Source organism: Rhinolophus ferrumequinum, chromosome 2, assembly GCF_004115265.2.
Source record: "Rhinolophus ferrumequinum isolate MPI-CBG mRhiFer1 chromosome 2, mRhiFer1_v1.p, whole genome shotgun sequence".
Classification (NCBI taxonomy): Eukaryota; Metazoa; Chordata; class Mammalia; order Chiroptera; family Rhinolophidae; genus Rhinolophus; species Rhinolophus ferrumequinum.
In genome coordinates this window covers 29,555,471-29,579,031 of record NC_046285.1, presented here as the reverse complement: position 1 = coordinate 29,579,031, position 23,561 = coordinate 29,555,471, and the positions used below count along the sequence as shown (strand labels likewise).

The 23,561-nt window shown below is 43.4% G+C and overlaps 1 protein-coding gene across 2 annotated transcripts; it reads right to left on the bottom strand.

The window, feature by feature from the left end:
• Positions 1–405: 405 nt before the first annotated feature.
• NIT2 (nitrilase family member 2) lies at positions 406–17,774 on the bottom strand. 2 transcript variants are annotated; one of them, XM_033090892.1, is made up of 10 exons: positions 17,647–17,774; positions 14,924–15,042; positions 13,159–13,279; positions 12,037–12,125; positions 8,018–8,111; positions 7,447–7,521; positions 6,317–6,395; positions 4,482–4,580; positions 2,167–2,222; positions 406–1,821 (listed from the first exon to the last, which is right to left on the bottom strand). In XM_033090892.1, exons 1-10 carry the CDS (start codon positions 17,672–17,674, stop codon positions 1,730–1,732), a joined length of 852 nt encoding a protein of 283 aa, XP_032946783.1. In that variant the 5' UTR covers positions 17,675–17,774; the 3' UTR covers positions 406–1,729. The 2 variants fall into 2 exon arrangements, with proteins under 2 accessions (XP_032946783.1, XP_032946775.1); XM_033090884.1 differs by having other exon boundaries at positions 14,924–15,069; positions 17,647–17,741.
• Positions 17,775–23,561: the final 5,787 nt, after the last annotated feature.

Genomic DNA, 23,561 nt, shown 5'->3' with positions numbered 1-23,561 from the left:
TCGATTTCTTAATGAATACAACGTAAGAAAGACAAACGTCAAAAGAAAAAAATTGGCCTTCATGAAAATTAAATACTTTTGCTCTTTAAACAAAATATAAACAATACAGGTAAGCAAAGAAGCACATGAAAAAATACTCGGCATCATTAGTTCTTAGGGAAATACAAATGAAAACCACAATGAAGTAACATTACATGCCCATTAAAATAGCCAAAATTGAAAAGACTAATCATATGAAGTGTTGGAGAGGATATGGAGCAAACAGGGCCTGACAGAGTAGCCGCTGCTGGTAGCGATGTATAAAGGCACACTTCGGAAAAGTTTGGCAATGCGATACACATACGCCCCCATTATTTCATTCCACTCCTAGATATGTAACTTAAGAGAAATGAACAACTTCTCCAAAACGTTTCTAGAAGCTTTATTTGTTAACAGTCCAAAACTGGAAATTCAAATGTCTATCAACAGGTGAATGGAGAAACGATGGTATATGCATACATCCATTCAATGGGCTACTACGCAGCATAAAAAAGGAATTCTTGATGCATACATATGTATGCATAAATCTCCAAATGATGATGAAAGACAAAATAAGTGTAAATACGGTATGATTCCATTTTCACATAATTCTAGGAAATTCAAACGAATCTATAGTGACAAAGATGAACAGTGATTTCCTGAGGACAAGAGGACTAGCTTGAGGATTGAGAGGGCACAAGGAAACCTTTGAGGGGTGGGTATGTTTGTTACCCTGACTGAGGGGTTTCATGGATGTAACATGTCAGATGGTGCACATCTATTCCCACCTGTTTAAAGTGTCATATTGGTAGCTGGAACCTGGCTACGGTGGAAGTATTTACATCACAGAAATGAGCAAACGCTACAACATCAGGGCTTTTTCTTAGGCAGCTGACTGTGTTAAACATTTACCGGCTCACTACTAGCTACAACATACATAAATAAAAGCTCACTGGACTTAATTTTGAATCGTGCAAAAAAATTCTTAGAACCACTTAGATTCAAATTTTGCCTTTATCAAGCTACAAAGTATTACTAGGGAGAAAAATAAAAAGAGACCCAGACGCCCTTATCAAGAAACTCTTTGGCAGAGACATACATTGGTTGCCTCCACCACATGCCGCCACTGCCATTTTCCCACAGGCTCATTGTTGAGACTTTTCCCCAAGACCAGAAGGGTCTGGGTTGAATCTTTAGCTCCTTTAAGGGCCCGAAGGCTGCTAGAGTGGCTGCCACCTCCAGCAAACATCAAGGACCCACATTTTTCTTCCCACAACTACTCAGACAGCAAAAATGTAACTTTAAAGTGCTGCTCAAAAAACGTATACCAGATCAAATTTTCTACATAATGGATTCCAATTCCAGCAATGAGGTAAGAGGTTTATGACACAAATACATTTCTATCAGGTCAATCACCCACCAGGATACGGAGACCTGATACTTTTACCAGCTGCTTTGGGGCCATTTACGAATGGGATAAGGTTTAGAGCCACGGCCTTCTGCTGTTCAATCCCAGCCTGAGGCCTTTCTCACTAACGTGGGATGGAGGCGACCATGTGCTGAAGCTCCAGCCTCTCAATAGAGTTCCCAGGAAGGGAAAAGGCTGAAATTAAAAAATAAAATAAAAATCTCCATTAAAGAATTCAGCAGGGAGTTGATTATGTTGCAGAAACGTATCTTCCTATTTTATGGCACGTTGGAAACATAAACCTTAGGGCTTTTTCGCAGCCACTTCATAGAGGTCTGATCGCTTCTGGCTAAAAATGGGGATTTGCTGGCGTATTTCAGCCATCTTCTTCAGGTCTGTAAAAACAGGAAGTGCACTATTAGTAAGATGTAACTAAATCCTCACTAACCAAAGGGATTTCTTCCCCAGAGTGTAAAAATAACCAGAGCCTCAGCAAGTAACTTGGTAACATGGGCCTTGTCTAGCGGCACAGAGGGCCTGGACTGCCCCTGGAGTCACTTCAAAGGAAACCAAGAAAACTGAAGCTGAACTACAGCCCTCAGGGCTTGGCCAGAGAACCGAGGATAAATGAGGTGGGGTCGGGGGGAAGGAACCCCTCCAGGTGACGGGCTGCAGAGCTACAGAATCTGGCCCCAGAGCAATGGGGCCACAACACCTAACCTGTGCCGGGCAGACCTTACCTATGTCTGAATACACGATCGTTTCCTCAGTGCCAGCTTTGGCAAGGACCTCGCCCCTGGAAAAGATTCAGGGGAGAATGAGTGGATTCACTAATGTTGGCTGATAGTCAAGACCTTTCTCTGTTTTTCCTCCCCATCTCAAGGGCCAAAGGGGAAGGAATCTGAGATTTAAACCAAGGAGGGGTATAAACTCCGGTTTACCACTTAAGAAGCTGTGTGGCCTTGGGCCAAGTCATCTGTAATCTCCATTTCCTAATCTGTAAAGTGGAAAGAAGAGCTCCAGGAGGACTTGGTGAGAAAATTGTGGAGTGTGTTTTATAAACTGCTAGCCTGTTATCTATGATATAAACATCTGGGAACAGACCACCTGTAACAGGAAGTGCCATCCCACGCCCGCAAGAGTGCATGCCAGCAGGACCCCCTTCCGAGGGCAGTCTGGCTGCTCTCCCACCCCCGCTGGTGAGGCTGGACCTGGGCACGGCCCGATCTGCATAGATCTCTGGTTGTGCCTGTGATCCCTGGATCCGGATTAACGACTTAGCGTTTGAAGGAAAGGTTTCAACCTGTGGGTCTGGGGGCGGGGAAGTAACAGCCTGGCAGGAGCCCCACACTTAGGAACAGTAACACTCCATAAATCAGGGGAAAGGCTGATCTGGAAAACTATTAACAGTGCTGAATTTCTTGGCCCAAAGCAGGGCTTTAAAAACTATCTAGTGAACTCCCTCCAAAGCACAGAACAAAGTAATCTAACAAACACTGTGACATAACAACTGGTTCGGTTTACCAGAGGGCCACAGATTTTTGGCACAAATGAGCTACAAATACAATATTAATGCCATTTAACTGAATCCTTCTCTATTCTTTTCTATTTCTTCCCCATTGGCATTGGCATTCAAAGATCTCTGTTAACCCCAAGCTTCCATCCCAACGTCAATATAAGCCAGAAGGACCCCCAAACTCTACAGATGGAATTCTGAAAAGAAAGAAATGAAGGTAAATCTTATACAGCTATCTCTTGTCAGAAGCAGTCAGCCTATGGGTTTTATAGTCAGGAGAGAGAACCTTTAGGGACCCCACAGTGAAATGAACCCTTCTCGGGCCGGGCCGGTGGCTCAGGTGGTTGGAGCACAATGCTCCTAACGCTGAGGTCGCCGGTTCGATTCCCACATGGGCCAGTGAGCTGCACCCTCTACAGCTAAGATTGTGAACAACGGCTCTCCCTGGAGCTGGGCTGCCGCGAGCAGCTGGAGGTTGGCATAAGCTGCTGTGGGCTGCAGTGGGCTACCGTGTGCTGCTGTGAGTGGCCAGCAGCCAGTGTGAGCTGCTGACCGACAACTGGTGACCTGGTGACCTACTGCCTCAGCTGGGGGTAGCGCAAGACTCGTAACACCAGCATGGGCCAGGGAGTTGTGTCGTACACAACCAGACTGAGAAACAACGGCTTGAACCGGAGTTGGGGGGACAGGGAGGTGGAAAAAGTGGGGGGAAAAAAAAAGAAATGAACGCTTCTCAGCTTGTGACTGGTATATTTATCCTGAAATTGCAGAAATACTTGTGAGTGTGTGTGTGTGTGTGTGTGTGTGTGTGTGTGTGTAATCATACAGATGTATGACAAGTAGTACGACATAAATCCAAGTTCTGAAGTCAAAAATCCTACAATCAAACACCAGTTCTAGGCACGTTACCCTGAACTTCAATTCTGCCATCTATACACTGGGCTGAAGGGAGGATAAGTTCCTGAGGTTCAAATTAAGACTGTGTGTGAACGTGTTACGTCAGCTGTACAAATGCAGACCACAGGGTGTGCCTATCAGTGTGTGACCACACGAGTTACCTGGGCAGCCTTTGGTGCCGGTGTCACTGAGCAATACAACGCTTCCCCTCTCAGAGGACAAGCTCATACTTCCCCTTACTTGAACCCATCCTCCCCCCTACTCTAATCATTATTCAGGGAGCAAAATCCTTACCGTGTAACTCATTTCTGCCCTAGGACCAGTCGCCCCGTCTAAATTTTAACCAAAAGAGTTTGGGAGCCTCTTTTACTAAAACCACTGACGGCTGCCTTGTTTGCCCTAGTACATGATCCCAGTCTGACTGACAATAAAAGCCAAGAAACTCAGAGGCCAAGCGCTCAAGCAGGAGAGCAGGACCATTTCTTTCTCACATGGTTTCCAGTGGAGGCTTCTCTTTGAGAGAGAGGCAGAGACCTGTCAGGCATGTGGGGACGTGGGGGCACATGAGGGGCAGGCTGGTCATGAATCAGGTGCCATCTGTCTGGAGCCCCTCGTGAGCCTGTCCCTGCTCAGGCAACTCACCAAGGATTCACGACAGAGCTGTGTCCCCAAGCGACATAGGAGGCTTTTTCATCCCGGGCAGGAGATGCCGTGGCCACATACACCTGGTTATCAACAGCCCTGTGTCAACGGACAGAAAAGAGGCGAATTGGACATTACAGATCTGTAACATTTTCCTGTTCTAAGTGTACAGATCCTCCTTTTAAAAACCAGGACAGGGCAGACCGGCTCAGATGTGGAAGGGAACACCCAAACCCTGGAACCCTCTCCTCAAAAAGTCTCTGACTGCATAAGCCGGGTTGCCACTGGGGCAATCTTGTCCAGCAGGGGCCATCCGCCAGTGTCTGGACACCGTTTGGATTGTCACACTAGGGGGATGCTGCTGGCACCTAGTGGGTGGAGGCCTGGGATGCTGTGCCACGTCCTACACCGCACAGGACAGCCCCGCAACAAAGAAAGATCCAGTCCAATGCCAGTACTGCCACAGGTGAGAGACCCTGGCCTGGGCCAACCTGTAGGACAGCAGAGCTTCTCTAGTTAATGAAGGTCAAGGTGGCCGCAGAGGATGGATTGGCCGTGCTGGCACTACACCTTGCAGGGCTTCATGGCACTACCCTGCCAATGGTGGCGGTCCCATCACCTCAGATTAGACCATAATTTCTGGTGCAGCCCGCGTACATCAAGCCACCTCACCTGGGAGCCTTCTGGGTATAACCAACAGATCCATGCCAGGTTACCCAGTCTCTCCCAAGCTTTCCTTGCTTTCGACAAGGCTGTATTATTAGCACTCACGGTGTCACACGCCCCTACCCCCTCTTCTACTGTGCAACAAGCCAAACACCTTGATGGCCCCTCCAGTCAAAATTACCATCATCTCTAGAAGTGAGAACAGTGGCTGCCTTTGGGCAGAGAAAGGAGAGTTCTGACTGGGAAGGAGCAAAAGGGAGCATTCTAGAGGCTGGAAATGTGCTGTGTGTTGATCTTGGTCGTAGGTGGATACATATGTAAAAATTCACTGACATGAAGACTTAAAATTAGTGCACTTTTCTGTAAGTATATTATACCTCAATGTAAAAACTTTTAGTGGAGAAAACCATCATCTCTGACCACCATTTATAGCTGGCAGAACAGTTCACACTCACACACACATTCACACTCACACACTCCCAGCCCGTTTCCCTTCCATGCTACATCCACCTCTGCTATGTGCCCTTCACCACTTCTTAGCCTTAGGGGACTTGGGGGACTAAGGAAACAGCAAGTGTGACACGCCAGAGATATCTGTGCGATGCCCAGGGTTTACAGGTTAGAAGAACAAGGGCTCACAGTGAGGATCTTGGCAGAGTATCCCTGGAACCTGCAGGCTGCTGTGGAGGACGGGGTGGGATGAGCACCCCGGTATGAACAGCACAGGGTCAGCTGTGTGAAGACCACCGACCTCTCCCTGGGCTGTCAGGCTAAAATGGCGCCTGCTGTGCCTTGGCTTCTGGGGCTCTGAACATATACACTCTATGGGTCTCTTAATTCTTTGTAAAAGTTGCTGGCAACTGTCTCAGACACACTGACCTGTATCTAATCAGAGTAAATGAACTTGATGCACTAAGTGCTCTTGGAAATGCAAAAATCACAGTCCCCAAAATCCTGAGTTTGGTGCTGTGGCTTCTGAAGAGAAGGTTCCCAACAGAAGCCTTCCCTTTGGGCTGAAAGATGAAAAGATTCATCTTTTTGAACTGCCAGGGCATTCTGAGTCATGGGCAGTATTCCATATCCGGAAGGTTGGTACTTTCGCCAAACTGGAACTCTTTCCACAAAGAAACACTGAGATGCCTGAAGGTGTATTTCAGATACTTTCTTACCGGCCTCGCTGAAGCAACTCCCAGTGAGCCGGTCCAGTGGTCAAATTGAAAGCTCCAGGATATACCAACAGCTGGCAGCCTTGGGGAGAGAAAGGCCGGAGAAGAGTGGCTGTAGGTGCACACCTGGCCACACCATTCCCTCCTTCCACTTACCCAGTGGGCAACAAACTCAAACTTTCCCAAGCATAACAACGTGTCAGCAAGTCAGACAGTGTCAGCAGCATGAAGTAAAGGCTCTGAATTCCTTTAGAGACACTCACATGACAGAGACAGACACACGAAAAAGTGGTATGGATGACCGAAACCACAACATGTGACTTCACTTAAAAAAGTGAAGAACTGTCAAACAAATTTCTCTCAGCACCACCTGGTCAGCTCTGCATGGCCAAGGAGCGTGCTTCGTATGCTTTTCAACTGAAACGAGGGCCAGAGTAGGGGCTTCAGTGCTTACTGATAAGCCTAACGCATCGCCAGCCCAGCGCCCGTGTCTCCACCTGAGAGGCAGTCAAACCACTGCACCCACTTCACTTTGGTAAGTGCCAGTTGGATCAGAAGGAGAGCAGCCGTGGCGGTCTGACAGGAATGCTAATACCTGAGCACCATACAAGTTCTCTCCTTAATCCTCACATCATTACTATGAGGAAACTGCTCTAGAGATGAAGTAATTTACCCAAAGTATCAGGCCAGTTAGGAGAAGAGTTGCAACTAGAATCCAGATCTTCTGACTTGGCTGGTACTATTCCTGGATGGCAGAGCACTTCTTTTCTGCATCCAATGTCACTGACTACATTTCTACTGTACCCAGCATCTAAGACTACTGAGTAGTGAAACCACGAGAGCACAGACCACATCTTCATTTCTACTGGGCTCCAAGTGACTCTTCCCAGACACAGCAGCAGGAAGGGCTCAAAGGGCAGAGCAGATGTTTAGGAACGTGGCTGCTGCCATAGCTGCAGAGTGTGTTAATTAAAACCTCCAAAACTCCATATTGCCCAAACACAGCAGAAGTCTGAGAAACAGGATGGGGTGGAGAGAGTAAGAACTCTCCTCCAGGTTTTCCAATGAAGGGCTCCCGCTACCTACAAAGGGTAGTCCGGACTCAAACCTACACGAGTGTACTGCTGCCTCACCTCTCTGTGCGTAGATCTGTGCAAGCTCTGCAAAGCGCATGTCGTAGCAGATGCCCAGGCCCACTCTGCAGTAAGCTGTTTTCCAAACAGAAAATGCACAAATGAAGTTAACCTCCCGCAGCACGGCATGGCAGGGTAAAGCTCCTGATGTAAGGATCACAAAATACTGATGAAGATACAGTAACAAGGGCCCATGGATAGAGAAAATTTATAAGCTTATCCCTGCTTGGACTTCACCTCATACAGACATCACTGATGTCGGCAAAGTAGAGATGAGAAAGTCATTCTAAATGAATGCTTATTATCTAAGTGGGAAGTATTCAGTCATGGCCAAATAGGTCCACTCTGGAAGCTATCATACCAATGGGAGGCTGTGACCAAATGGAAGAGCAAAATGATGTGAAACCCTTTGTTCTCCATTCAGCCCACCCCTTCTAGATCTCTGCCCCTCTCACTTCTGGTCTTTCAGTCAGGTTACGTAAAGAAGCTGAGAAGGGACAAAAGAGAAAAACAAAGAAATACCTGATCCTCTTCTGAGACTGCTAAAGGCGTGAACTTATCTGGTACGTACGAGTCTCAAATGTGGAGAAACTATCACCAGGACTCAGTGTTTTAGATTCTTGAAATGTAATTTTCCCAGGAACATCAATGTCAAACAGATGGAGCTGCATCACAAATAATGGCTTTGGTTACCTCTCTTCCAGCAGGGTTCATGGTGGTAATAACAAGTATCTTTCCATGGCCAGACATGGGGAGTACCCTAAGATCCACTGTACGAACAGCACCCCCACCTTCCCACAACCCACCCCACAATCTGACTGGCATTTAGGCAAAATGAATTTTAACACAGGAAAAGGGAAAAATGATGTTCTAGGTTTCAAGATCCTTCCGTGGTGGTGTATAAATCAATGTCTAGGTTTCTAACGGGAAGCAATTAATGTGTTGCTTTTTATACTCCATGTAAATGCTAAATGAAGACTCCTCACAATCAGAATCAAAATGACACACTGGCAGGAGAGGTGTAGAGTAGGTGAGCAATTAGAAATAGGTAAAATTTTGCAAACCAAATGTAGTATAAACAACACAACGTATCACTTCCAAATTGGATTTTGATTTATCACACCAACAAAATAAAGGAGAAAAGTTATGTGATCATCTTAAAAGGTGCATAATGAACATTTGGTCAAGTTCTACATCCATTCTTATTTTAAAAACAAAAAAGAAAACTCTTCTAGAAAGGGAACTTCCTTAATCAGAAAAAGAGTATCCACACACACCCACACACCCTAAATAAACATTATAATGGTTAAATACAGAAGGTGCCAAAAAATGGATACACATTTTAAGGAAGGGAAAACTGTATTAATTGTAATACTCCATACATACCGGTAACAAAATGAACACAAGTCCCGTTTGACGTCTGCAACTATAAGAGGTGCTCAAAGTGGTTCCCATCAGTGTCCAGACACTTCTGATGACGGCGAACGACTGCTTAAACATAGATAACACCTCTTAAACTGTGTATATTTTTTTGGCACCCCCGGTATTAAAAGCCTTCTATTAAGATCAGGAACAAGACAAGGACACCTGCTATTCAACACTGTGCCAGGGGTCCTAACGAAGCACGGCAAAAGAAAGGAATCAAACATGTAACAATTAGAAAGAACAATCTATTCTTATTCTCAGATGATATAATTGTGTACCTAGCTCCAAAGGAAATCTACAGACTATTAGAATGAGTGACTTTAGCAAGGTTACTATATACAGGGTCAATATTTTAAAAATAACTTGTACTTCTATACACTAGCAAGAAATAGAAAATGAAAGGATGACAAAAACCACCATGAGGAATAAATCTAGCAAATGAGACATAAGACTATATAAGACTATACCCAAAAAAACTATAAAAACAATTTGAGAGAAATATTTAAAAGCCTAAATAAATGGAGGGACATATGCCATATTCATGGACTGGAAAACTCAATGCACTTCAAAGAATGGGGTTAATACTATAGCTCAATTCTGGCTCCTCTTCCAGGAATGGCAGATTGGTTCCTATCAGATCTACCCGCTTTCTCACAGTAACTAAGGACTGTGGACGAAACAAAAAGCACAGCTATTTAAATGCACTGGAGAACAATCAAAATCAGGCAAGAACTGAAGGGAAGTCAACACCTGGAAGAACGGAATAGCACTGGGTGAGTTTCCCCTGTGTTCACAGCTTGTGGTTGGAAGCAAGGCCCCAACGAGTGTGAGGAGTGCGTGGTGGTGCAAATACCCACAATCGTACTGGCTTGCAGAACCAGAGGATAGAGTTTCACAGCAGCTGGAGAGAGAGTGAGGGGGAAATCCTGAAAAGGAGAAGGCCAAAGAGGAAGAACTCAAATTCTACATATACAATCTGCCCAAATCTCTGGTTTTAACCCCTGAATTAAAGACGTGTGTGGCAGACTCCAGGCAGCCCAGCTAACAACTGTAGAAAGAACAGAGCAGCTGAAGTTGCTGCCCACTGCACCAGGCAAACAGAATTTGGTGTTTTGAGCACAGCCATGTTAACTACTTGCAAAAACAAAAAAAAATCAACACTTTTCAGAGAAATATAATAGAAGCTAGAATCTCAACAACATATAATCTAACATATAATAAAAAATGACTAGACACACAAAGAAACAGGAAAATGTGGCCTACACTCTAAAGAAAAGGCAATCAGTGGAGCAGACCCCAACATGACCCAGATGTGGTGACTGATTATCAAAGCCTTTAAAGCAGCTATTGAAACTAAGCTCAAGGGTGTGTGTGTGGGGGGGAGCTCTTAATGAATAAACAAATAGGAAATACCAGTAGAGAAATAAAAGCTATAAAAAAGAAATGAAAATTCTAGAATTGAAAAATAAAATATCTGAAATATTTAAAAATTTCACTGGATTGGCTTACAGGATACAGTACAGGATACTGGAAATAACAGAAGAAAAACTCAACAAACTTGGATAGATCAACAGAAACTGTCCAGTTTAAAGAAGAAAAACATAAAAAGGCTGGAAAAACAAAGAACCAGAGCCTTGGTGACCTGGTTTGGTGAAACAGTATCAAAATTGGAATCCTATAAGAGAATGGGACAGAAAAATATTTAACAAAATAATGCCCCCAAATATGGTGAAAGTGAAATTTACAAATTCAAGCACAAAGCAAGACAAACACAAAGAAAACCATCTAGGCACATCAGAGTCAAAATACTAACAATGAAAGATTACAAAATCTTGAAGGCAGGCAGAGGAAAAAAACAAATTACCCAGAGGGTAACAACAATACAAACTACCACTGACTTCTTATCAGGGAAAAAAAAAGGTTAGAAGATAACTGAGTAATGTCTCTCAAACTGCTGGGGGTAAAAAACAAAAAACAAAAAACAAACAAACAAAAAAAACGAAAAACTATCAATTCAGAATTCTATTTCACCAAAAATATCTTTCAAGAATGAAGACAAAATAAAGATATGTTCAAAAATAAAAACTAAGAGAATTCGTACCTAACAGATCCTCACTACAAGAAAGGTAAAAGAAGTCTTTCTGTTTGAAGGTAAAATACCAGATAGAACTAGGATATTCAGAAAGAACCGAAAAATATCAGAAATGGAAAATATTTGGGTAAACGTAAAATATTTTTCTCTTCATTTCTTTAAAATACATGACTACTTAAAAATGTTTTGCGGTATTTATAACGTATGTTGATGCAATACGTATGTTAACTATAGCATACAGAATGGATAAGAGGTAAGAAATGGACCTATATGATTGCAAGGTTCTTAAATTTCGTATGAAGCAGTATAATATTAACTCGAGTGACAAGATAAGGGTACATATTGAAATCCCTTGGGTAACAACATCAACAAAAAGCAAAGAGGTATAATTTTAAAAGACAACAAATAAATCAAAATGGAATTCTAAAAAAATAATTAACCTAAAAGAATGCAGAAAAGAGGAACACAGGAAAAAATGGTAAATGTCTATATGCTTAAATCCAGCCATAATTATATTAACTATAAATGAAATAACACTCCAGTTAAAAGGCAGAGATTATCAGAATGAAGAAAAAAAGCAAGGTTCTCCTTGTGTTGCCTACAAGAGAACCATTTTAAATATAAAGACACATATAGTTTGAAAATAAAAGATTAAAAAAAGATGCACCATACAAACAGTAAGTATAAGAAGCCTAGAGTGGCTATAGTAATATCACAGATAAAATTCAAGACAAAATTTATTACAAGAAAAAAAGACATAACGATAAAGGGATCAACTTACCAAGGAGGACTTAACAATCCTAAATGTATATGCATTTACTATTGCAAAGATGTCAGCTCTCCCCAAAGTGAGCTCTACATATTCAGTGCAATTCTAACTATAATTTCTGTAGGTTTTTCCTTTGCTGAAATTGACAGAGTCTAAAATTTAAATCAAAATGCCAACAGCCAAGAATAGCCACCTGTGTCACCCAGTCAAAATTCCTGATGTGTGTACAATACAATGAGAGGAACTAGGGGTCTTCACAGCAAATTCTCAAGAGGCAATGAGATTTACCACATTCCCTTCTTACCTTTCTGTACTTTACCAGTAAAGTTCCATCAGGTCCAAACACAGCACAGGTATTATACAATTTCCCAGCATCCTCTTCAGGAATGGAACCTTTTATTGAGAGGAGAAACGCACAGTCACAGAAAACATTCTGAATAAAGCATTCTTTTAGGTTAACTGGACAAAGGTTTGACAAATTGTTACTTGGGTCCAATAATAAAGTTTACTATCTTCTAAGGGTTATTTAACCATGATTTGCTTTTCATCTTGAATACAATCTTTCAGAGATAAACTCCAGAGTATAGATAAAATATAATTAGGTCAGATACCAAAGATGGGTTTCAAAAATAACCAAACGGCTTCTGAATTCAGCTTTGATCTTGAGCAACATTTAATCTGAAACACTGGAGCAACATGGGAATTCACTGTCAACTGAACTTCACCATGTCCTGCAATATAACTATCCAAAAGGCCTCAGATGGGAATGTCAGCCCACGTCTTTCCCATCACTGAATGCAGTTCCCACAGTTCTGTCTCTTCTGGCTTTGCCTTTTCTCCTTCCTCTTGTGCAGGTCTAATTCTTATATAGCATAACACAGAAATAATTTTGTTTGCTATATTTATAAAAGTTTTACTGTACTGATTTTTATTTAAGCAAATGTACATCTTAAAATTTATTTCAACACCACATAAATAAATCTACCTTGATCTATATGGCATCTTTATGGAACAAATTTGCTTAACCCTGTTATCAGTATAATGGAAGACACTCAGACACGGTTTTTCTTTCCATATTTCCAACTGCCCCTGGACTCCCACTCCTTCTCCACGGAAAATCATCAGTTTCACCTTGGTGCAGGTCCTACGATATTTACTATGTCTTGCATACATAGCTACATATAAAAATCAATAGCCTTCCTTTGTGTGTGGGATTAATCTGAATGGGAGTACCTACTCATGTGTATTGAATTTGGCTCTTTTTCCACTGAACAGTGTGTCTGGAAGATCTATCCACATAACTGCATATAGATCTACTTCATTCTTCTCAATGGCTAATTTGTATTCCATTGTTTAAATGTAACAACAAAAATTATTCAGATATTTTTAATGTTTAGACCATTATACCCTGAGGGTAGGAAGTTACCTCCAATAAGATATATGCTGCACTCCTTTGCTACTTCAGAAAGCTTCTGTGTGGATTCACCGGGAATTTTCTCTGCATATTCAGAAAAATAGTTCGTGCCATATGGAGAATTAAAGCATTCCTAGAATAGTGTTGGCAGAGGAAAAAATCCATCAAAACACCCAACCGATTTAAAATTCTCCTGTGAGAATACATAGCTGCGGCTTCTAACTCTGCTCTCAAAGGGGTAAAACACAACTGATGAGAACACTGACGCTCCAGGGCTATGGAGCCTGTGGTCACAGGTCGGACTGAGCAGCTGGCTCAGGTGGGGCTGGAGAAGTCCCGAGTGCTCCCCCAGAACCTGGTCACCTTGGCAGAAGGCCGGGACTGCCTTTCCCATAGTCTGCAGGAGAGCTACGAGTCCCCACCTCGGGCACCCAGGCCCGACTACAACTGGGCTTACTCGCAGGACTTTGGGTGTTAGGATGAATCCACAGGCTCAAAACTGTATTATTAACTATGTAAAGCAATAAGGCCTGTGTTTGAGAAAATACAGACGCTTTGAAAGCCACAGAGGTTAAGATAGCTATTCATGTGTAAACTGAGCTATTCCGAAGCTCCCATCTAGCACTACCATTCTGATCCTGCAAAATCTCTCATTCCCCAAGATGTCTGTCTTCAACAGCTCAGTGATGAAAGAAAAACAACCTACTAGACTTCAATTCTAATCCATTTGTCTAGCATTTATTGAGATTGCCCGTGCCACACACTGTGCTAGGAAACTAAAGTCCGAGGATCACTAGCTTGTCCAAAACACGTGTTAGGTAGAGGCACATGCTGAATCCAAGTGCTTCCACTCTTGGTCTTTAGACTCTGATCTCTGGCAACATAAACCAACAAGAGGTCATGATTAGGGTACAAGTACAGGTGAGTGCCATGACTGGAGCTGTAAGGAAGACTGGATTAACGTTAAGATCTAGAGCTCCCTTGTTAAAGATTCCTACTCACTGGCCACATCTGTGATGGCCTGCAGCCTAAAATACGAGATGGCCCTGAAAATGCTCCAGTCCATCTAAACAGGGCTTGCAAAGGGCTGCCTCCTCCCCATGCAGTGGGGGTACAGGGCGGGGGAAGGTGGCCGTGTAGAACAGTCCCACGCAGCCCCAGCAGGCCTTTGCCCGTGGAAGAAGCAGTAGATGCATGTCCTGACACATGCAGGACGCTTCTCTGGCGCTAACTCCCAACTTGCTGACAAACAAACGCGGTGCAACCTTCAGCTGGTTTTGTTTTAAAAGAAATCACCAAGTAAAGAGATGCAGAATCCTACCGGCTTACTAAAAGCTACCGCATTTAGGAAGATGTAGTAGCTTGTAGTAAGCCAGCAGGAGGCCACAGGCTTCCTAAATGTCTCTAACAATTTTCGGTTTTCAACAATTTTTTTTTAAATGTTGGAGGCTTAGCTTTAAAATCAATACGTCCTGGTCCTGTAAAGACTTAATTATACAAGAAGGAAGTGTCTGAGGCTGAGTATTTTAGCTTTTAGGTAAGTCCCTCAGCCTACTAGGATTGTGAACAGAGCAGATGAGCCTAAAGACCTGTAACCACGTTGGCACGTCCTACCATAAAGACCCTTGCTAGGGTCATCTTCCAGACAAACATGGAACAATCCTGGAACCCCAAAGGACTTTGCTGGACACTGAACACAAGAGGAAAACCAGGGCTAGCAGACACTACTCTGCTGGGTCAACAGTTCCCAAAAAGGGGTGGCAGCCTCCATACTTACTGGCAGAGAAACTATTTTGGCTCCTTGCATGGCTGCCTTCCGGATAAGGCCACAAGCTCGAGTGAGGTTATCTGATTTGATGGAAGAAACCTGAAGTTGGATGAGGGCCAAACGGAAAGCTGAAGAGAAAACAGATACCAGAAGATCTGACTGCTGAAATCAGAATAGCAGTTCTCAACCCGAGGGCAATTTTGCCCCCCCCCACCCCGACTCCCAGACATCTGGCAATGTCTAGTGACATTTTTGATTGTCCTAACTGGTGGGGTGCTACTGGCATCAAGTGGGAAGAGGTCAGAGACACTACTACACGTGCCGCAATGTATAGGGCATCCCCACACATAACAAAGACTTCTCCAGTCCCAACCGGCAACAATGCTGAGACAGAGTAACCTCCATGGGCACAAGAACCTGAAGAGAAGGAGGCAGGGCCAGCTTCTTACTTACAAATGAGAAGGTGCTTGAAGGAAGACGACTGGGTTTGAATAAGGAACTATTCCTTACTGTTTGATCTTGGGCCTTGGGCCTGCCTGATCCAGGCACTGAGCGCAACCCAATGCTTCTGAAGAAGGGAAAGATGAAGTCCACCATTGCTACTGATGGCTTCCCCTCTCCTCTATCCCACCCAGAAAGGCAGCTGTCCTTTCTGCTTCAGGCTTAGGACTGCCTCACATTCTGCAAATCACCCAGTCCACAGAGGGGCTACAGCAGGGAAATTTCACCACTGCGGAATACTTGTCACTTCGTTTCCCCAGCTGTAAAATGAAAATAACAATGACTTTGAAGGTCTCCAGCTGCGTATAATATTCATCAAAATCTAACAGTGAAGGACGTAATCACCCAGGGAAAAAAAGAATAAAATATGCTAAGTGCAAGGACCAACATGGTAACAACATAAGGAATGTGCCTGGTCCTCTACACATACAGGCATCTGTGAGGTATCGTTAACACCACTTGGTAGATGAGCAAACAAGAGGCCTGCAGGGGAAAGTTGCACAAAGTCAGTGAACAAAATAAAAGGCATAGCAACAATCCAGGCCCAAATCTGGAATTGTAAATGTAGCAGGACGGGCACTGTGGGGACAGAGTCCCAGAGAGCAGTTTCCAGGCTCTTGGCCTCGCGTGAAAAGTGCCGCCTCGGGTAGTAGATGGCCGTCAGCTGTGGCTAGTTGGCCATCAGCTGTAACCAGTTAGCCAATTAGCCACTGATGTAGCTGCCGCGGCTGCGGTCGGTTGGCAGGCAGAGAAGCTGACAGCAGGTTGCAGGTCGTGTGGATCCAGCCTCCAGTGAGACGATAGTGGTATGACTCCCCAACCTATGGCTCCGTGCGTGTTCCTTTTTGGCCTAGCCACATCCTGCGTTCTTATGTGGGGAGTGGGAGTTGAGACCCCGCCTGCCGCCCTGTATGACAAATGGCGCAGCAAGCAGGGTCCCCTGCACGACAAGCACCTTGGTTGTTTGGTTGGTTTCTTTTGGAGGGGAGAGTTCCTGTAACTAGAAAACACTCCTAAGGGATGTCAGATCAACACCACCCTCAACCCCATTAAGAAGCACAGCTCTTAGGTCGTCAGCCTGTCATGCCTGGCCTCTTCAAAGATGCCAGTCACACCCAGAGGGAGGTGTCTAACAGGACTTCTATATCACAATCCTGAGCACACCAACTTGCACCTCGCTCTAGGCTGAAATGAGAAATAAAGAGCACTTCCACAAAAGCCTCACAAGACCTCGGTAGGGGCAGTTTATGTCCATTTTACCAGTCAGGAAACTGAGGTCCAGAGATTAAATGACTTGTTGACATGGGAAGCTACTGACTTAAGTCAAGACTGTAATAATCCAGGTCTCCAGACTGTGCGTACAGAGCACTCCACTGCCTCATGTAATAGAATCTGACACAGGCCTGGGGTGGGGGGGAGGTGCAAATAAAGCTAGAAACTCACCCCTGGGGCTGAACCAGGACGGGGACGTGTAACTAACACGCAACACCCAACCTTAAAGCTCAGTGTTCAGATGCAGAAACTACCTGCCCAGTCGTTTGCTCAGGAGAGGAAGGCATTCTAACGGGTGTGAGGGGAGGTGCAGTGTGGAGCCAATTACCCAGTCCTCTTACCACACAGGCCAAATCAAAGAAAACAGGTGCTTTCGTTTCACGTGACAGGGCACAGCCACAAACAACTGGGGCTGATGCCTTTGCGAAACCCAAGTTCAAAAATCAATCGCAGGTGAAAAGGGTGAAAGCAACCATGCTAGATAGTCCTGCTTCTAATGCAAAACCTAACAGTCTCCAAGAATTCCACAGGGCAGAGGCTCTCACACCGTAAGAAGTATCATAATTATAATTACAAAAGGCTTTACTGAAAGTGTAGAGGCTGGGGGGGGGGCGGCTTGCATTTTACGTGAACACCCGCCCCTCCCGCGCAGGTGAACTTGACATAACAGGTAGCTCCGGAACTCACCTACAAGCACTGCCTCCCCCCACGCAGGAGCCCAGGGGAGAACAAGGGGCAGGCCCTCGGCTGGAAACCCTGAGGCTCCCGCGGCCGCCTCGCCTCCCTGGCCCGCCCGCCCTCTCCTCTCTCGCCTCGAGCCCCGCGGACACCCGGTCAAGGAAGGCCACGGCCGCCGCGGGGACAAAGTGCGGAGGCGAGGGTCTGAGTCGGCGACACCCGTCGCCTGCGCCGCACCCGAAGCCTCCCCTCCCCGCGGCTCGGGAGGCCGCAATACTTACTGGCCATAGCTCTGCGTGGAAACAGCATGCGCCGAGCGGACCGAGCCGACTCCTTCGGTGGACGCGGACAGCGCCGTGAGGGGCGGGGCAAAGGCGCGCCGGAAGGGGAGGGGCAGAGCCGTGCCGCGGGGCGGGGGGGAAAGCGCGCCGGAAGGGGCGGGGCGCGACGTCCGAGGTTCCGCCTCCTCCCAGACTCCAGGCCCGTCGGCTACCCTGGGAAGGTCTTCCTGCACGCTTCACCGACTAATCAAACGCGCTTTGCATTTGGGTGGAAAATCGGGAACCGGCTAATTACTACACAGTCCGGAAAAAGGAATGCCTCGAAAGGCAAAGGGACAAAGAGGGGGCAACCTAAATCGGGGGGTTTGCTCGTGTATGTTTCACAACCGGCTTCTCCGATTCTCTGCAAAAGGACAGAATCTCTTGCTGGCTGGATTAGCTCCGCGACCAGGGTAATACCGTGAGCTGATTGCCTTGGGCTATTTGAAAAAAATTGCTGTGACGGGGATGGAATTTTCCTGGTCAAGACGTCAGTGGGATCTGACAAGGCTGCTACGGAGTGAGGGAAGGGAAAAGAAAAACGAAGGGCTCAAATTCAAGATATTCAACAATTCAGTCCTCTAATATACTGAAATCTGTTTGCCAATATTGTTTTAGAATTTTTGCATTTATATTAGTGATGATTGCTTCTGATTTTTTTTGTGTGCTTTTGTCAAGTTTGGGGATCAAAGATTATAAAAACTTGCTATCCCTTTTAATGCTCTGTAATAGTTTAGATCATATTGATATGGGTCCTAGTTTTTAAAAAGAGGCTATGAAACCATTTTTAGATTAAATTAGAGACACTTAAATATGAACTGGATAGTCGATGCTTTAATGAATTTTGTGTGGTAATGGAATTGTAATTATACCAGACAATATCTTTACTCTGAGGAGATACATGAAGTATTTAGGGTGAAGTGTCAGCCATCTGACTTGAAAATGCTCAGCAAAAAGACAATACGTACTGATATAAAGCAAATAAGGCAAAATGTTAATTATTGAATGTGCGATGAGGCTATGTAGCTGTGAAATTTTAAACTTTAAAACTTTCATAATAAAATGTGAGAGAGATACAGAGCAATTAGGGGTTTCTGCAGCTTTATCAGACTGTCTGGACCAGGCTTTGTAGCAGGAAGGTCTTTAATAACCTTTTAATTCCTGCTATGCTTATTAGCCTATTGAGGTTTCTGAGTCAATTCTGGATGCTTACAATCTTAAAAAAAAAAAATCAACTATTTCATTTATATTTGCAAGCTTATTGCCATAAAGTTGTATTTACCAGTGGTTCCAAACATGGCTGGACATATTACTGGAACATCCAGGTGGAGATTCCCAACAGGCAGTTGGGCATAAGCCTCAAGCGCAGATGTCCAGGCTGGAGATTGATTTCATGTCATCAGCAGTTGAAACTAAGACAAAGCTCTAAATGTGAATGACAACAGGCGAGTGGACTATGAACAGCACAGGCAGAAGAGGGGCCTGTGGAGCCTGGGAAGGAGCCAAGAGGTACCGTGTTTGCCCGAAAATAAGACCAGGTTTTATGTTAATTTTTGCTCCAAAAGATGTATTAGGGCTTATGTTCAGGGGAGGTCCTCCTGAAAAATCATGCTAGGGCTTATTTTCCGGTTAGGTCTTATTTTCGGGGAAACGCGGTAGCAGAACAGGAAAGGGCCATCAAGATTAAGAGCTTCTGGGTGCTGTGTTCCCTACATCACATGCAGGGAAGCTGCTGACTTGGAAAGCGGTCATTTCTAAAGAAGGGAAAGGTAATACAAATGAAAATTGTTTTTGAGCTTTCCTTTAGAACTTTGAAGGCAATATGGAAAAGCTAGTTGCTGGGTTCCAGTTCTGCCTCTGCCACTAATTTGAGGTTAACACCTAGGGCACTTCACTCTCAGGACCTTTCCATCACTTGTAACATAAAAGGATTTAGAGGCTGGAGGAGAGGCTGAGTTTGTGCAGCCCTCCCTGCCACCACTCCACTCCCTGCCCCTTCAACCGCAGCAGCTCTGCCTTCATGTTCCTGTGGTCCCTTTCATCTGACATTTGAAAAGTGACCAAAGAATAAAACTACTAAACTAAATGGATCTCTAAAGCCCAGCTAAAAAGCTGGTATTGCTAACCATGTCTCACAGCTTTAATGACCATTTCCAGGCTGGTACTGGTCAGATTTGACTGAAAGGAGCTATTCCAGCATCTCGAGCTGCCTATAAGCCATCTCTGTTTACATGTCTTGACATAAGTTCAAACTCAACAGTCTGAAACTACATCTGTCATCTCTAAAAGAGCTTTTCCTCCCAGCTTTCCTTTTACTTACAGGCGCCACCATTTGTGCTATTTTCCAATTCTCTCTGCTCCCCATCCCCTCCCCCAAAAAATCTAGGTCACTTCTGTGTCTCTCAAGTCTTTTATCCGCCACCTCTTGTTAGGGACAGGTCCCTTCTTACTCTCCTAATGTGCCCCTTGATGGCTGCCTCCTTTTCTGTCCCCATGACCACGGTCCATGGCTAGGCCTTCCTCATTTGGGGGAGACTGCTATAGGCAACTCATAACTGCTCTCCTTTCCATCAGCATCTTATCCTCCAATCACTCCTTCATATTATTAGGGAAGTAGTCCGGGGAGACATGAGTTTAATTTGGGAGAGTGAGGTAGATATAATAGCAGAGATGAAGAGCTGAAAATCAAGAGGGAAAATTGGAATAATCTGCACAGAGTAAGGACAGAAACTCTAGGAGTGGAGATCCTAGAAGGAGAGTGTATGATACTACAAAAAAAAAAGGCTCAAACTTGGAAATTACTGGGTTTAGATCTTTGCACAGGGAGAGACTCCATGGGCATGTGTGTATAAATGTGTATACACATGTAGATACGTCTATTTCAAAATTTCTGATGCAGTTGTCTACAAATCAGAAGATATGAGTTCAAAACATTGCTCTATCACTCACTAAAAGGCCATGTGACTTTAGGCAAGTTACTTAACATAGGAAGAGCAACTTAATATACCTACAGGGGATAGAAAGATACCTCTGGAATGAAGGTGGCAACTTGAGGAGACAAAATAGAGTGGTGAACTGAAAAAAAACACTAGCTCTGGCCTGCTGTTTCCAGGCCGGCATACAGCAAACAGGTTGGGCATAGTATAGCAAGTAAAGAGCATGAACTCCGGAATTAGGTCTTCTGTTTTTAAACCACTTATTTGGTGTATGATCTTAGAAGTCACTTACCCTCTTTGTGCCTTAATTTCTCCATCATAATATGGGGATAATAGTACACACAGCCTAAGATTGTTGTGAGGATCACAAAACGCCTGATTTTTAAATGTTGCTACCTAGTTCAAATATCAATTGTGTGGGCCACGCAAAACATCATATTCAATCTTAAGCTGCCAGCCAGTTTGCAGCCCCTGCTATTCTTTTCAATCATTTGTTCTGCAAATAAAGGATGACCACTACATGTCAGGCATTGATACAAGCAGTGAAGATACAGTGACAGATACTTCACCCTCATAAAAATTAGTTGTCTAAATTTCTTTATCCTGCCTCCTCACAAATTAGTTGAAAGGATCAAATAAAGAATATGAAAATTCTAAGAAAACAAAATCATAAATGTTGGATTTTGAAAATAAAATCTATTAACTTAGGAGCTATTGGTTTTTAAAATATTTTCATTTCCTGACCTTTCTGATGTAGTTCTATGAGTTTTAATACATTACAGATTTATGTAACCACCACCACAATCGGTACAGAACAGTTCCAGCACCCTACAAATCCTTCCTAATCAAACCCTCCTCCCCTCACCCCTGGCAACCACTGGTCAGTTCTATCCCTATAATTTTGCCTTTTCCAGAATGTAATACAATGAAATCAGTGTGTATTTTGAGAGGGACTTCTTTCATGTGGCGTTATGCCTTTGAGAGTCATCCCCGTTGTTACATGTATCAAGTTATTCCTTTTTATTGTTAAGCATTATTACACAGGATGGATGTACTAATCTGTTTATCCACTAACCTACTGAAGGAATTTGGGTTGTTCAGGTTTGGGCAATTATAGGACTGCTATAAACATTCTTGTCCAGGTTTTTGTCCAAATGTAAATTTTAATTTCTCTAGGTTCAGTACTTAGGAGTGGGATTGCTGGGTTATACAGTATATGTGTAACTATAAGAAATTGCTGAACTTGTCTAGAGTGGCCATACTATCTGGTATTCCCACAAGCAATGTACAATGTCCTAGCTGCCCCCATCATCACCAACACTTGGTATCATCAGCTTGTTTTCAGCATCAGCCCCTCTGATTAGGTGTGTAGTGGTATTATAGTGGGTTTCACTTGCATTTCCCAATGGCCATCTTCCTATGTGCTTATATGACATCTATATAACTATTTTGAAATATTTGTTCAAATATTTTGCCAGTTTTTTAATTGGGTTTTCTTACTGTTGAGATTGAAAGTCTTTGTATATTCTCAACACAAGACCTGTTAGGTAAGTTTTGTATCTTTTTCCCCAATATGTAGCTTCTCTTTTCATTCTATTAAATGTCTTTTTGCAGAGCAAAATGTTTTAAGTCTGATAAAGTCAAATTTATTTAAAAAATGTAATGGATTATACTTTTCAATATCTAAGAAATCTTGGTCTAACCCAAGGTCATGAAAATTTTCCCATTTTCACCTATTAGCTTAATAGGATTAAAATGTACATTTAGCTGTATGATCCACTTTGTGTTAATTTTTGTATAAGGTTATGAGGAACAGGTTGAGGTTTATTCCTTTGTATGGGGATATCCAACACCATATGTTGGAATGACTATCCTTTCTCAATGACTATCCTTTGAAGCTTTGACAGAAAAAACCATCATTATTTGTATGGGTCTATTTCAGAACTATGTGTTCTGCACTGATAAACTGAAGCTTTATAAATCATAAAATTGGGCAGTGTGAGTTCTCCAAGTTTGTTCTAATTTCTCAAAATTTTTTTGGCTATTCTAGTTCCTTTGCCTTTCTATGTGAACTTTAGAATCAGCTTATCTGTATAAACAAAAAATCGTGCTGGGATTTTGACTGGAATTAAATTACATCTATAGTTCAATTGGGAAGACCTGACATGTTATCTTCCAATCCATGAACACAGTATATTCTCCGTTTATTTAGGTCTTTGACTTCTTCCATAAGCATCTTGTAGTTTTCCGTATATGAATCCTGTGTGTTTTGTTAGATTCATACATAGATATTTCATGTTTTGAACACTGTAAATGGTATTTTTATGAGACTGATGCGCTGCCTGCTGTGCTGTGAGGGCACCTTGTAAATGGTATTTTTTAAAAAGCTTTTGGTCTCTAACTGTTCACTGCTAATATATAGATATATGATTTTTGTATGTTGAACATGTATCTTGCAATCTTACTAAAATCACTTAGATAGTAATGTAATGTGTGAATAAGGACAATTTTATTTCTTCCTTTCCAATCTGTAGGTCTTTTATTTCTTTTCCATACCTATTGCACTGGCTAGGACTTCTAGGACGGTGTTGAAGAGAAAAGTGAAAGTAGACATCATTACATGTTACTAATCTTCGGGGGGGAAGCATTCTGATGTTAGCTGGAGGTTTTCTGTAGAACCCTTATCAGGTTCATGAAGTTCCCTTCTATTCCTAGTCTGCAAAGTATTTGTTCTATTTCTTTCTTTTTTTTTTAAACATGAATTAACACCTTCACAAAATCTCCCAAAGAAATAGAAGAGGAGGGAACACTTCCCAACTCATTCTGTGAGGCCTATTATTACCCTTATACAAAGCCAAAGACATCACAAGAAAACTAAAACCAATATCCCTTATGAACACAGGGATAAAAATCCTCAATAAAATACTAGCAAGCGAGTCC

Bases quoted from the DNA above. Each gene is read 5' to 3' on its own strand.
- NIT2 (XM_033090884.1), bottom strand. From the start codon at position 17,674: ATGCTGTTTCCACGCAGAGCTATGGCCA. The intron at 7,522-8,017 runs GTACGTACCAGA...TTTGGAAAACAG, and splicing joins TTTCTCCACATTTGAGACTC to CTTACTGCAGAGTGGGCCTG. The intron at 4,581-6,316 runs GTAAGAAAGTAT...CCGTTGACACAG, and splicing joins GAGTTGCTTCAGCGAGGCCG to GGCTGTTGATAACCAGGTGT.